Here is a 13,180-nt window from a genome sequence, read left to right as displayed (position 1 = left end):
AATGTAACTTGTAAGAAAACTCTCCTTGAATGTTCTGAAAAGAACGGAAGTGTTTTGTAACGAAAACAATAAGGTTGACTAAAATATAATTTTAGTCAACCTTATTGTTTTCGTTACAAATCCACAACCAAAACAGCTCTCTAAAGAGCAAACTAATACCACTACTGCAGCTTCCCAACAGTCTGGCACCACAACAACACCCTCCCTTCCCTCCCATTATAATTAGAATTCAACAACACTTTGTGTTGTATTAATTGGCTTTTGTCTTATATATCATTGATTTGCTCAGTGATTTCCTTTGACGCTTTTGTGTCTTCGATTGGCTTTGGCCTTATCATTGATGGGTTTCCCACGATCTTTTTTAAATTTCCGTCGTTGATTCGCTCAACGATGTTTGCGTCGCATCAATGCGACAAGGAACAAATTTATTTATATGATCTAAATTCGTCCCAGAGCTATTATCCATTCAATGTAGTTTTTCTCAAAGCAATTTGAGTTTTTTCATCACATTCTAGTATCCATTTCTCGGGACAACTGTAAAACAATAAAGGTTGTTGGTTGACACTCCATCTCCAATGAAGCGACACTTCCTGGAGAGGAGACAGAAACTAACCCATTGTTATTAATCTATTATTGTTTGAAGTTACATAACAATTATGAATAGTAAGTTACAAAGTTTTTCGAGATTACAAACAGAATGGGAAGTTATACCAGCAAAAATTTACGCATTTCGTGTCAAAATACCTTGGGTAATAATTATTCATTACTTCGATTACAGACTACTATTCTCAATGTAAGTTACGTTTACAATTTTAAAAAGCTGCAGCACTGAAATTGACGTACCGTGAAGAATTCTTATTTCTGAGCCGTTGCTTTAGATTGCGGGTAATATAATGATATTTTATTGTTACTGTGGGAATATGACTTAATGTTGTGTTTTAATCAATTTAGCCCAACAGCGCAATTTTGTTTAGTTTTTTATCATTTGATAAATCGTAATTCCTTTCTCTGTTTCGCGAAAGAGCAATTGAGTAACAAATAAACTTTGCTTACAGTCTTTAATATCGAGCATTAACTTATTTCAACAATATTAGGTTACTAACGGTTTACCTTCTGTCTCCTCTCATGGAGGTATCGCTTCTTTGGAGTTGGAGTGTCAACATTTTTTTGTTGTACATGATAGCGTGCGGTAAAGGAGAGCTGGATTTGTTTTTTAGCCATACTGTCAGGCGTGAGGATTGTTCGACCGTTGCTTTTTGTTGAATGAATTACAAAATTTATTTCTTTTTTTCAAAGGTTGACATAACTTTCAGCCTGATGATGAATTGGTGTAATTTGTTTTTGAGAAATTTTCTTCGGTACAACTCGTGTATTTGATAGAGTGAATGTATGAGGAGTGATGATTTGTTTTCCTTGGATTTCATGATATACATTGCTTGTTGGTATGATAAACTTAAATTAAATTCATTCATTTTCAACAATCTTTTTAAAATGTCATAAAATAATATTTCTTGTTCTAATTTGATCATAATTTTAAATGCAAAGATTGGAATGTAGGAGGTATCAATAATTTCCTTCTTCTTTTCAATGAAATAATCAATCAAATATATCAAAGTTTCATCCTTTCCCATCCATCCAAAATAATAATTTTTATATAAATATTCAATATATTCAATGAGAGCATATTTGTGTTGTTGAGAATTTGCATTTAAATGATCAAGTTTTGAAAAAGATAAATAATACAACCATGTATATTGTGAGAAGGATAAATCAATCATTGTGGATTTAGAGAGTTGATTGAGTATACAGGAAAATATACACACACGAATAGTCTCAAGTTTACACACACACACACGATTAATAGTACTACCAAATATACACACACACACACACGAATAGTTATAAATGATGATAATTATTTTACAAATAATATATAAAGAGACATGATCGACATTAACAATGAAACTAAATAGTGCAATCGAATTCCAATCACTGATCCTTTGAAAAATATTCCGAAAAATCCTTTCTTTCTATTTTCCATATATTGTTTAATTCTTGGAACTCTGATAATGATGATTATATTTCATTGAATCATATCACCTCTTCTTACCTTCTAAAATATCCACAACTAGCACAGAATAATAACAAGACACATAAAATACCTTCTCCGCTAAATACTGTGAATGTTGAGATGAATGTGCTCGATGTGCAGATATATTTACATACCGTTGGTCATGAATGTCACGAAATGTATGTGTGGTATGTGGTGTGTGTGTTGATGATGATGATGATGAGATGAGAGGTGTGTGGATTGGAATTTTTTTGTTGTTGTAAAATTTCCGCTCTCAAAGATTCATAATGATTGAAAAAGATTCAACAACAACAACAACGCTCGTGGAAAAACGTACCTTAAAAAAAGCATCCACAAATTCTAACTTTTAGTTACACTATTTACACACTCACTTTTCATCCAACCCAACTCAATCATTTTCGTGTTTGCTTGGAGCACAATTTGAGTCCACACCAACCAAAACTACACATTGTTCAGGCTTAACTTCACAACCCTCCTTGGTTATCATCATCATAGAGAGTCTCAAGTTGTTTCTCTCCATTGTTGATTTGTTGACCACCACCACCACCTCTCTGTCAGGTACATTTTACATGTAGTACCATCCATTATTGAAACCATTACCGTTGCACATAGCTATTACACCTTCTTTAAAACTCTTCTCGCAACAACAACAACAACTTTTTGAAAAAACTTGGGAAAATGCCATCACGTTTTCGATTCCGTCATTTCTCACGATTCACAGCATCACACGCCTCTAAATTTCTTCGCATTTCTCAATTCCTAAAACACTACCTTGCAAAATATAATTATTGTTTAGAACGATATCCATTTCTTACACAAGGAATATCAGCTGCATTTCTATTTGGATCTGGAGATTATATGTGTCAATGTATTGAACACCATCAACAACAATCATCATCTGAACACCACCAACAACAACAATCATCATCTGAACACCACCAACAACAATCATCACTCGGAAATGAAGGAACACCAAATCCTCTTTTCATTGATCTTGAACGAATGTTCCGAATGATGCTTTATGGTAGTCTTGTATTTGCTCCATCTGCTCATTTGTGGTATAAATATTTAGATAAGAGAATGATCATTTCAAAACATAACAAATTTAAACAAATTTCAAAGAAGGTATTCATGGATGAATTTGTATTTACTCCAGTGATTTTAATAGCATTCTTTTCATGCATGACAAGTATGGAACATTTTTATGAGCAATTATTTGACAAGAATAAGAGTAATAGTACTAATCATAAGAATGAGAATAATAAGAATGAATGGTCGAGTCCTAGTACTGTAGATCATACTCCATCCATTATTAGTAGTAGGTCTTCCAGTAGTAGTAGTAGCGAATGGTCGAGTCCTAGTACTTTAGATTCTAATATTTGGAAGAGAGGAGAAGAAGATCAATTTACAACCATTCAAAATATAGATGAAATCATCCATAATGATCGTCGTACTTTATCTCATGAGTCTTCAACACCAGATTTACCTCACAAAATAATGTCAAAATTGAAAAAGGATTATTTTCATACATTTTTAGTAGATATGATCGTATGGCCACCACTTCAATATTTGTAAGTTAATAATTGAAAGTTTTTTGAACAATTAATGTTGTTGAATGATGATTTTACAATGATTTGACAATGATTCTTACATGATTCTCAAATGACTGTTAAATCAATCTCAATATCAGTAATTTCTTTTTGGTTCCATCAGCGTATCGAGTACTTTATATCAACTTTTGTTGTATCTTTTGGAATGCCTTTTTGAGCATGCAACAACACAAACATTAAATAATTTCAGAATTTGAATTGAATTTGTTGAAATCATCTTTTTGCTAGCCCGCCAAAGAATTTTTTATTAAAAAAAATGTGGCAACAAGAAGAGGATGACGGTGGTGGTGAATTCATAGCCTACTCTCGTGATGATCCTCTATTGGGAAATATTGATGATGCATGGACCTCTAACCACCATGGTGAGGAGGACAATGATTCACCCGAGTACAAACATTTAAAGGATTCCATCATATTTTTAATTGATACTCAATCCTCCATGTTTGATCAACTAGTATCCACAACAACTCAACAACAACAACCCCAACCACCATTCATCCTAGTGAACCCTCACAAGTATCAAGTAGTACTAACACAACTCTTTCTGGTGATTCTAAACTCGATTCCATTCCCTTCTTCATGACACTCAAAGCAGTTGCTAATACTTTGAGTGATAAAATTATATCCAATCCAAGTGATGTGTTGGGTGTTGTCTTTTACAATACCAAAGAGAAACTCAATCAATTTGATTTTAATCATATTTATGTATATCATGATCTTGATACACCAGATGCTAAAAGAATTAAAGATATTGAGAATTTAATCAAACAAACCAATCATGGTTCTCAATCATCTGTAGTCACCAGTTGTTTAGAATCTCCACCGTCAGTGAATACGATTCATGAAGCACTTTGGACTTGTCAACATTTATTTTCTCTTTCTTCCTCTCAATTAGGATTTAAAAGAATCTTTTTATTCACCAATGATGACAATCCATGTAGAGATGATACTTCTGCTAGAATTAAATCGATTGAAAGAAGTAGAGATTTACTCAACAGTGATATTACGATAGATTTATTTGTATTGAAATCTCCACCTCAGTCTTTTAAAAGTGAATTATTTTGGAGAGAAATGATTCATATTGATGATGATGAATATACAGGTAATATTACGTATGATTGTGCAGTAGCATTTAAAGATTTGAGAGATAAATTGAGAAGAAGAGAATTTAAAAAGAGAGGAATTACATCCATTCCATTCGTGATTGGAGAAGGCAATGACAATGATTCGTGTATGGTCTATCATTGTACATTGTATTCGTGTGTGAGTAAGGCTAAAAAACCACCTGCTATTTTATTACATTCAGATACCAACAAACCATTGAAATGTGAAACTAAATATATTTGTGAAGATACAGGAACAGAATTAATGAAACAAGGTCATGGTGGTGGTGGTAATACAGCTACAGAATTTGCTAATACTACTGTTGGTACTGTTGGTACTACTAATTTAATGGAAGGATCTAATTTTCAAAATGATATGGTCTATTACTATGACTATGGTAATCAGAAAGCTGAATTTACATTGGATGAATTATCAAAAATACGTCAACTCCATACAGGTCGAAGTACTATGAATGTTACTATGAATGTTACTACTAGTCATAGTATAGGAGCTCCTATGATGAATGCTACTTTGAATACTACTACTACTACAACTACTACTACTACTCAACAAACAACCACTACTACTACCACTACTACTACCACTCAACACACAACTCCATCCATCAAAAACGAATATACTCAACCTGGAATCAAATTATTAGGATTTAAACCCAAGAGTCGTCTCAAAGTCTATCACAATTACAAATCGAGTGGTTTCCTCTATCCCAATGATCACAAAATTCAAGGAAGTCTTTTATCTCTATCTGCTATTCACAAAAAGATGATTGAAATGGATAAGATTGCAATTTGTAGATTCATTCAACGAGAAGGTATCATGCCACAATATGTTGCTCTTATTGCTCAACAAGAAGTATTGGATGAACAAGATCATTCTCAAATCGTACCACCTGGATTTCAAATTATATTTCTACCCTATGCAGATGGTATTAGAAAACCACAACAATTTGAAAATCAATCAAAACCATCAGACAAACATGTTCAATTGGCAAAGAAATTAGCTAAAAAGATGCAAATTGATTTTAATTCTTCTTTTTTCAATAATCCATCTCTACAACAATTTTATCAATCCTTACAAGCATTGGCATTGGAACATTCAGAAGTGGAACAAATTGAAGATACATTGAAACCTGATATTGAAGGAATGAAAAAGTATCAATCATTGATGGAAGAATTTAAAGAAATTACATTCCCTAAAGATTATCAACCGATTGCATCCAGTAAGAGTTCATCTCGTAGTAGTAGTAGTGCTGCTGCACGTTCCAAAGCTTTAGAAGGGGTTGAGAAAGAAGAAGAAGCAACATCGAGTCTCAAGGTCAAGACAGAAGAAGACAATGAAAAGAAATCTTCTAAAAAGAGAAAAAAACAAAATGATGAACAAGACAATGATGAAGATAAGGTGAAACCCAAAGAAAAGAAGAAAAAGAAGGAAATTAGTAGTGATGATGATGAAGAAGAAATTGATATGGTTCAACTGATCAAGGATGGTAAGGCTGACAAACTCACTCTCGATATTTTGAAAGAATTTTGTAAACAATACAAATTGAAAGTGAGTGGATCGAAAAAGGATCTCATTCAGAGAATTACTGACTTTTTAAAACAAAAGAAGAAGATTTAGAATTCCATGATCAGTAGTTACAATTAAATTTCAATTTCTTCAAGAAGTGTTTGAAGGACTGAAAGGTAATCTCAAAACTTGTGTGTTGAATAAATTTCTCAAAAGCCGTTGCATGAAACATTTTTCATTTCTTCTTTGTAGTGGTTGTACTTTTTTTCGTTGGATCAATAATTGTTGGAATTAATGGTTCCTGTGCTGCATTGCCTGCCACCAGTGAGGTGAACGCTCTTTCAACAACGGTTTCTGGTTGTTGCTGTTGCGAGTTGGATCCACGTTTTGAATTGGAAGGGCTAGGTGGTTTTTGTGTGGTGGTAATTTTGACTTGACATGCAAAATATTTCTCTCCTTTTTTTAGATATTTACTGCCATGCTCCATGGGGTTGGTATGAATCATGCAACATTCACCTGTTTTGAAATGCACGAGATCTAGTATTTCTACGTCTTGATAACTGCATACTTCTTTGATTTTGTCTAATAATACAATTGTTTTATCCATATCAAAATTAAATATTTGTATTTCCTCTTGAGGTTGAGGAGGGGGTTGATTGGTGGAAGAGTCTTTGTGAGTGGTAGCTGAGGCTTTCCTTGATCGGGGTGATTTCAATGAGGTTGAGCTAGCTTCATTTCTGGGCGATTTCATTAATTGAGGAGGTTCATTTGAGGAGGTATCGGGAGGAGATGGAATATAAATCTTGGTCACTAGATAAAAAAAGGACATGGTGCGTGTGCATGGGTGTGTTGTATTTTTTTATGAATCGGGGAGACATGGAATGCGTGAGGTTTGTTTCATGATGTGTCAAGAGTGCGTTGAATATGGAGGAATGCCCTTTTGAATGACTCAAGTTCTCTAACTCAAGAGAAGTGTGCATGTTGTTTGCTCACGATCTTTCCAACGTTTGCTTGTTCAACTCCATCGAAAACACCATTGACTCCTTACAGTTCCCTTCGATTTACTTTCCAACGTGTACACACAACCCTCAGACATGATGACGTTGAATAAAAATCATCATAATTTTTAAAAAAAATATCACTCGTAGTAGATTTTGTTGCTCTTTCAGAAATTACCATCATCCTCTGTCAATCACCATGGAGAAATTACTTCCAATTATAAATAGTGTTCAGGATGCATTTGCGAATGTGGGATTTAATGAAACTATTGATTTACCTCAAATCGCAGTTGTTGGATCACAATCTTCTGGTAAATCATCCGTGTTGGAAAATGTTGTCGGAAGAGACTTTCTACCAAGAGGAGCAGGAATTGTAACCAGAAGGTATGTACATTCCATGTGGTTGTTGTTATAATTATTATTTGGTGTGTGATTATTTAGACCTTTGGTTTTACAATTGATTAACATTCCATCCAAATACAAGGGTATGTAATAGAAGATTTCGCAATGTCCATATATATAAATATATACACACAACACAATATTCAAAATGACATTCATCACACACTGTATACATTAAAATCACTTTCCATGATACCACAGAAGAAGTATCGGAACAAAAAAAACAAGAAGAAGAATATGGAGAATTTTTACACTTACCAAACAAAAAGTTTTATGATTTTGCAGAAATTAGACAAGAAATTATTAGAGAGACGGATCGAGTCACTGGAAGTAGCAAGGGTATTTCACCCGTACCAATCAATTTGAAGATTTATTCTCCCTAGTAAGTTTATATATAATTCCATCATTGTATTTTGACCCAATGGAATGCATCATGTTAAACCAATGGAATCGAATTCATCATCCATATATGATATTACACTAAATTCATCATCCATAACACCCCATCCAACACAATTTCGTCGAATTCATTCATTGGATAACAACAATCATCATCTCTTAGTGTACTCAATTTAACTCTTATTGACTTGCCAGGTATTACCAAAGTACCAGTCGGTGATCAACCCAAAGATATTGAACTTCAAATTAGAAATATGATTTTACAATACATTACCAAACCCAATTGTCTCATTTTGGCAGTTACTGCAGCGAATACAGATCTTGCCAATTCCGATGCATTGAAATTAGCAAAACAAGTGGATAAATCTGGTCTTCGTACATTGGGAGTATTAACCAAAGTGGATATTATGGACAAAGGAGTTGATTGTTTAGACATTTTAAGAGGTGAAGTCTTACCTCTCAAATTAGGTTATATTGCAGTCGTGAATCGATCTCAAAATGATATCAATAACAACAAGTCGATTCGAGAAGCACTCAAGGATGAAGAAGCCTTCTTTAGAAATCATCCATCGTACCGTAGTGTTGCGGACACTTTAGGAACGAAACATTTGGCAAAAACTCTAAATAAGATTTTATTGGAACATATTAGGGAAACGTTACCAGATTTGAAGAATAAGATTAATACATTGACTTTACAAGCTCAACAGAAAATGAGAGAATATGGTAGTGGACCTATCAGTGGAGACTCTCCAGGTGCTCTTCTTTTACAACTCTTGACTGATTATACCACTGAATATGTTGAAAGTATTGAAGGTAGAAATACTGATATCATCAAGACGAATGAATTATTTGGTGGTGCTCTCATTAATCACATCTTTGTATCAAAATATTATCCACAAATGTCTGAAATTGATGCTTGCGAGAATTTGACAGATTATGACATTCGAACTGCAATCAAGAATGCCAAAGGCTCTAGAACTTCCTTATTTGTACCTGAAGCTGCATTTGAAATTTTGGTTCGAAGACAAGTGAAAAATCTAGAAGATCCAAGCATTCATTGTGTCGATCGAGTCTTTGAAGAATTGGTCAATATTGAAGAATATTGTGAAAAGAAACTAGTAAGATTCCCAAATTTGAGAGAACGTGTGAAAGAATTTGTCATGCAATTATGGAAAGAATATTCTATTGAATTGAAAGAATTTATTAGAAATTTAATTAGAATTGAATTAGCCTATATTAATACGAATCATCCAGATTTCTTGGGAGGTGGTCGTAATGTATTTTCTCTCATGATGACCAAGAGTCAACAACAACAACGAATGAATCGAGCACAAAGTGGAGATCAATTACCATCTTCTCATCCATCTTCTCATCCATCTTCTCATTTGAAATCTTCTCAACCATCCATGATGCATCCTTCTCGTAGTCAAGGTCAAATTCCAAATGAAGATTCTCATGATTCTATTTATGATTATCAACCCAATAGTGCTACTAGTACTACCAATGGAACCAAATCCAATCCAAGTAACATGAATGTCATGGGTATATTAGGTGGTAGTTTAGAAGAACGTGAAAAACAAGAAGTAGATATTATTCGAGCATTATTAACTGCGTATTTTGATAATGTTGTAAGAAAGAATATTTGTGATAGTGTTCCTAAAGCAATCATGCACTTTTTAGTGAACAAGTCTAAATTGAATTTACAAAGTGAACTCGTGAAGGAATTATACAAACCAGAATTATTTGAGACTTTATTGAAAGAAAATGAAGCAGTGGCTCGAGCAAGAAAGGCTACACAGAAAATGTTAACAGCACTGTCCAAAGCACAAGATGCATTGAGTCAAGTGAAGAATGTTCGAATTTAATCATATATGGATATCCATAAAACTATGTGTTCCAATTGAACTCTTCTGATCATGTTTTGTGGGTGTTTTATGATCCAAAAAACTTTAAAAAAAATGCATCATTATGGTAGAAGTGGTGATGGTCACTATCATCACACTCCAAAAACTCTTTATCATTATTACATGACTCTAAAATTTCATCATCATCATTCACATCACCATTCTGAATCTTTACACAATCTCTTTCAATCTCACTCGTATTATGATTCACATTTAAAATCTTCATTGGATTATTCTCGGAGAGTGAAAATTCAATCTCCTCATGTACATGCCATCACTGGTATGGATTTAGATCGAACAGATCAAAAGAGATTTTTATTATCCTGTGGAAATGATCGAATCATTGCCATCTATGATTGTTTACCATCGATTGTGAATGGATTTGAATATTATGAAAATTTAATAGAAGAAGAATCATTTCTTTTAAAAAAGGATCGAATGACCAATAATAGTACTACTCAACAACATTATCATCATCATATTCATAATAATAATAGTCATAATAATATTCATAATAATATTCATCATAATACTAATCATATTCATAATAATACCAAAAAGACTACTACTACTGGTCCCAAAAAGATTCAACCCATCATTAAACCCATTCACACCTTTCGACCATCCTCCACATCACTCACTGGTGTCATGTGGTATCCCAATGATTGTGGAATGTTCTTTTCATGTGGTAAAGATCAAATGTTAAATGTCTTTGATACAAGTACCATGACATGTGTTTCATCTTTTGATTGTTTGAGTAGTATTTATTCGATGGATATGTTCAAAAGTACTAGTAGTGGCACCACCACTCCTAGCACATTGATTGCATGTGCATTAGAAGATCATTCCATTCGTATTTGTGATTTAAATTCAGGTGCTAATATTCAACAATTTATTGGACATTCATCGAAGGTGAGATGTGTGAAATGGTCACCACATTCAGAATATATATTTGCTAGTGCTAGTAATGATGGAACTATTCGATTATGGGATATTCGAACCTCAGGATGGTTATTATGTATGGATCAATTTCAAATAGCAAATCAACAACGATCGTTAGAAGGTTTAAAAAGAAAGGGTGGTTCTGGTAGTGGTGGTAGTAGTGTGGGTTCTGGTAGTGGTGTGAGTTTGAATGTGGGTACGAGTGGTAGTGGTGGTAGTAATATGGGTGTGGATATGGATAAAAGAAGCATGGGTAGTACAAGTGGTGCAAGTAGTAGTAGTAATACGAGTTCAAGTACTTTAAATCGTACAACATCTTCTTCTAAAAACAGCAGCACGAAAAAGATGACAAAATCTAAAAACAGTTATACTAAATTTGGTTCTACTAAATTTTCACCAGCTAAAGCCTATAATTATATCAATATCAAAGTACCATTGGCTCACAATGATCATATTAATTCACTTTGCTTTTCCAATGATGGTGAATATTTATTTAGCTCATCCAATGATCAACGAATGATGAAATGGGTGACACAAACAGGAATGAATACTCAATTTAATTGTAAAGTGTACAATGACATTTCGAGTTCACAATCCTGTCAATTGATGTGTCATGGTGGAAAGTATTCAAAATTGATATTTCATGCAGCTGAGAGTTTTGTTGAAATGTTTGATCAAGAAAGTGGAGAAAAGATTTTACCTCATGTACGAGAATCTTCTTCATCCCATTATGGTAAAATATTGAGCATGTGTTTTGATGAGAATCGACAAGTATTATACACAGCAGGAACTGATTTTGCAATTTCCATATGGGACACTAATTATGGAATGTTTGCAAGTCCTGAAGAACAGGTCATGTTCAATGACATGGATGATTGGAGTGATTAGAATGATGTATGTCCATATTGTTGATGATGAAGAAGAGAGTTTTTTGAGTCATTGTGAAGAATAGTTTAATTAAGAACTAGTAGAGGACTGGTGGATTGAGGACTGGATCAAAACGAACCCGAGTAGTGGTTGAGTTAATGAGGAATCCTAATTTTATGCAAAATATGACGTTGAGTGGCAGAGATGGTAATTAGATAATTTTCAAAGTTCAAAACTCCAATCACGACCAACAAGCGAGGATTTAAATCTTCCATTTCAATAATGCTGTATAAATGTTCTAAATGAGTTTCTAACTTCAATTGCAATGTTCCATCCCTATTCCAATAATAAACATTTGCTCCTCCCAACGATACCATACAATCTTTGGCTATTTTCACATCACTCGTTTTTCCACTCATGATAATTCTGGCTGGTTTGGAGAGATCAAATTTCACAGAATACAAACTCATAAAATTCGTGTCCATACTTGACGCAAGCAACCAATGTCCATTCGGTTCATCCAATGAGAAGTTACACGTTGAAATTCCACTCGTTGAAAAGCCAAATGGATCAATGATTGTTGTGCTAACATTTCCTAGGGATGAATGAACAATTCGAATCAAACCATCTGCACATCCTACAAATAATTGAGTGTTTTGATTCACGTGTGATTGAATTGAATGAATAGCAACACCACAAATTTGTCCATTATTATTACTAGTGATTCGAGTAACATGCTCTAATTTTGTAGTATTCATATCAATACCATAAATATATCCATTATCAAATCCAATATAAATCAATGGATCAACTAATTTCATACAATTAATAATTTCACCATGATGAGAATTTTCAGTACTATCCTTGTATAGAGAAGGAGTAATTGTGAAAATTGGATTTTGAGATTTCATTAATAAATCTTTAAATTTCCAAACTTTAATCGATTGATGACTCGCAGTGTAAATGAAACATTCACGAGGATTGTTATCTAGACAAGTAATAGGGTTGGTAGTGAGAGGATCCAATGTATCTTCATCCATTTCTTCATTGATTTGAAATCGTATTTGAATGGATTGAATTGCAGAGTGATGAATTTCACAAATAGATACAAATTCTAATTTTGAAAAATCAAAAATTAATAATCTTCCATTATCATCTCCGAGTAGAATGTAATGCTGTTGAGATGAAATTTGTAAAGATTCAAGACAAATAATTTTGAATGGTCTTGTAAGAAATTCTTTTTGCATTTGGAGAATGTCTTGACCATTCGGATGAAAATTTTCACTGAACGGAAGTGTGAATGATGATGAAGATGTTGCAAAAGACATTTTTTTT

At 33.4% G+C, this 13,180-nt stretch overlaps 8 protein-coding genes across 8 annotated transcripts; 4 read left to right on the top strand and 4 right to left on the bottom strand.

Annotated features, from left to right (window-relative positions):
* Positions 1-1,277: 1,277 nt before the first annotated feature.
* C9374_002293 (uncharacterized protein) lies at positions 1,278-1,778 on the bottom strand (the record flags this gene model as incomplete). The annotated part of the gene is made up of 1 exon (XM_044691695.1): positions 1,278-1,778. One exon carries the CDS (start codon positions 1,776-1,778, stop codon positions 1,278-1,280), a length of 501 nt encoding a protein of 166 aa, XP_044550541.1.
* A 137-nt stretch (positions 1,779-1,915) lies between these two features.
* C9374_002292 (uncharacterized protein) lies at positions 1,916-2,236 on the bottom strand (the record flags this gene model as incomplete). Its single annotated transcript, XM_044691694.1, has 3 exons — positions 1,916-2,063; positions 2,111-2,177; positions 2,227-2,236. 3 exons carry the CDS (start codon positions 2,234-2,236, stop codon positions 1,916-1,918), a joined length of 225 nt encoding a protein of 74 aa, XP_044550540.1.
* Positions 2,237-2,770: 534 nt separating this feature from the next.
* Positions 2,771-3,882, top strand: C9374_002291 (uncharacterized protein; the record flags this gene model as incomplete). Its single annotated transcript, XM_044691693.1, has 2 exons — positions 2,771-3,663; positions 3,783-3,882. 2 exons carry the CDS (start codon positions 2,771-2,773, stop codon positions 3,880-3,882), a joined length of 993 nt encoding a protein of 330 aa, XP_044550539.1.
* A 76-nt stretch (positions 3,883-3,958) lies between these two features.
* Positions 3,959-6,444, top strand: C9374_002290 (uncharacterized protein; the record flags this gene model as incomplete). Its single annotated transcript, XM_044691692.1, has 2 exons — positions 3,959-4,143; positions 4,206-6,444. The coding sequence occupies 2 exons, from the start codon at positions 3,959-3,961 to the stop codon at positions 6,442-6,444; spliced, it is 2,424 nt and encodes an 807-aa protein (XP_044550538.1).
* A 124-nt stretch (positions 6,445-6,568) lies between these two features.
* On the bottom strand, positions 6,569-7,162 carry C9374_002289 (uncharacterized protein; the record flags this gene model as incomplete). The annotated part of the gene is made up of 1 exon (XM_044691690.1): positions 6,569-7,162. One exon carries the CDS (start codon positions 7,160-7,162, stop codon positions 6,569-6,571), a length of 594 nt encoding a protein of 197 aa, XP_044550537.1.
* A 368-nt stretch (positions 7,163-7,530) lies between these two features.
* On the top strand, positions 7,531-9,997 carry C9374_002288 (uncharacterized protein; the record flags this gene model as incomplete). The annotated part of the gene is made up of 4 exons (XM_044691689.1): positions 7,531-7,715; positions 7,773-7,816; positions 7,935-8,115; positions 8,296-9,997. 4 exons carry the CDS (start codon positions 7,531-7,533, stop codon positions 9,995-9,997), a joined length of 2,112 nt encoding a protein of 703 aa, XP_044550536.1.
* Positions 9,998-10,090: 93 nt separating this feature from the next.
* On the top strand, positions 10,091-11,866 carry C9374_002287 (uncharacterized protein; the record flags this gene model as incomplete). Its single annotated transcript, XM_044691688.1, has 1 exon — positions 10,091-11,866. The coding sequence occupies one exon, from the start codon at positions 10,091-10,093 to the stop codon at positions 11,864-11,866; it is 1,776 nt and encodes a 591-aa protein (XP_044550535.1).
* A 134-nt stretch (positions 11,867-12,000) lies between these two features.
* C9374_002286 (uncharacterized protein) lies at positions 12,001-13,173 on the bottom strand (the record flags this gene model as incomplete). Its single annotated transcript, XM_044691687.1, has 1 exon — positions 12,001-13,173. One exon carries the CDS (start codon positions 13,171-13,173, stop codon positions 12,001-12,003), a length of 1,173 nt encoding a protein of 390 aa, XP_044550534.1.
* Between the last annotated feature and the right edge of the window lie 7 nt (positions 13,174-13,180).

Source organism: Naegleria lovaniensis, assembly GCF_003324165.1.
Source record: "Naegleria lovaniensis strain ATCC 30569 chromosome Unknown tig015, whole genome shotgun sequence".
NCBI classification, from domain to species: domain Eukaryota; phylum Heterolobosea; class Eutetramitea; order Acrasida; family Naegleriidae; genus Naegleria; species Naegleria lovaniensis.
The sequence above is the reverse complement of the archived record's forward strand: the minus strand, read 5'-3'. Positions and strand labels throughout refer to the sequence as shown.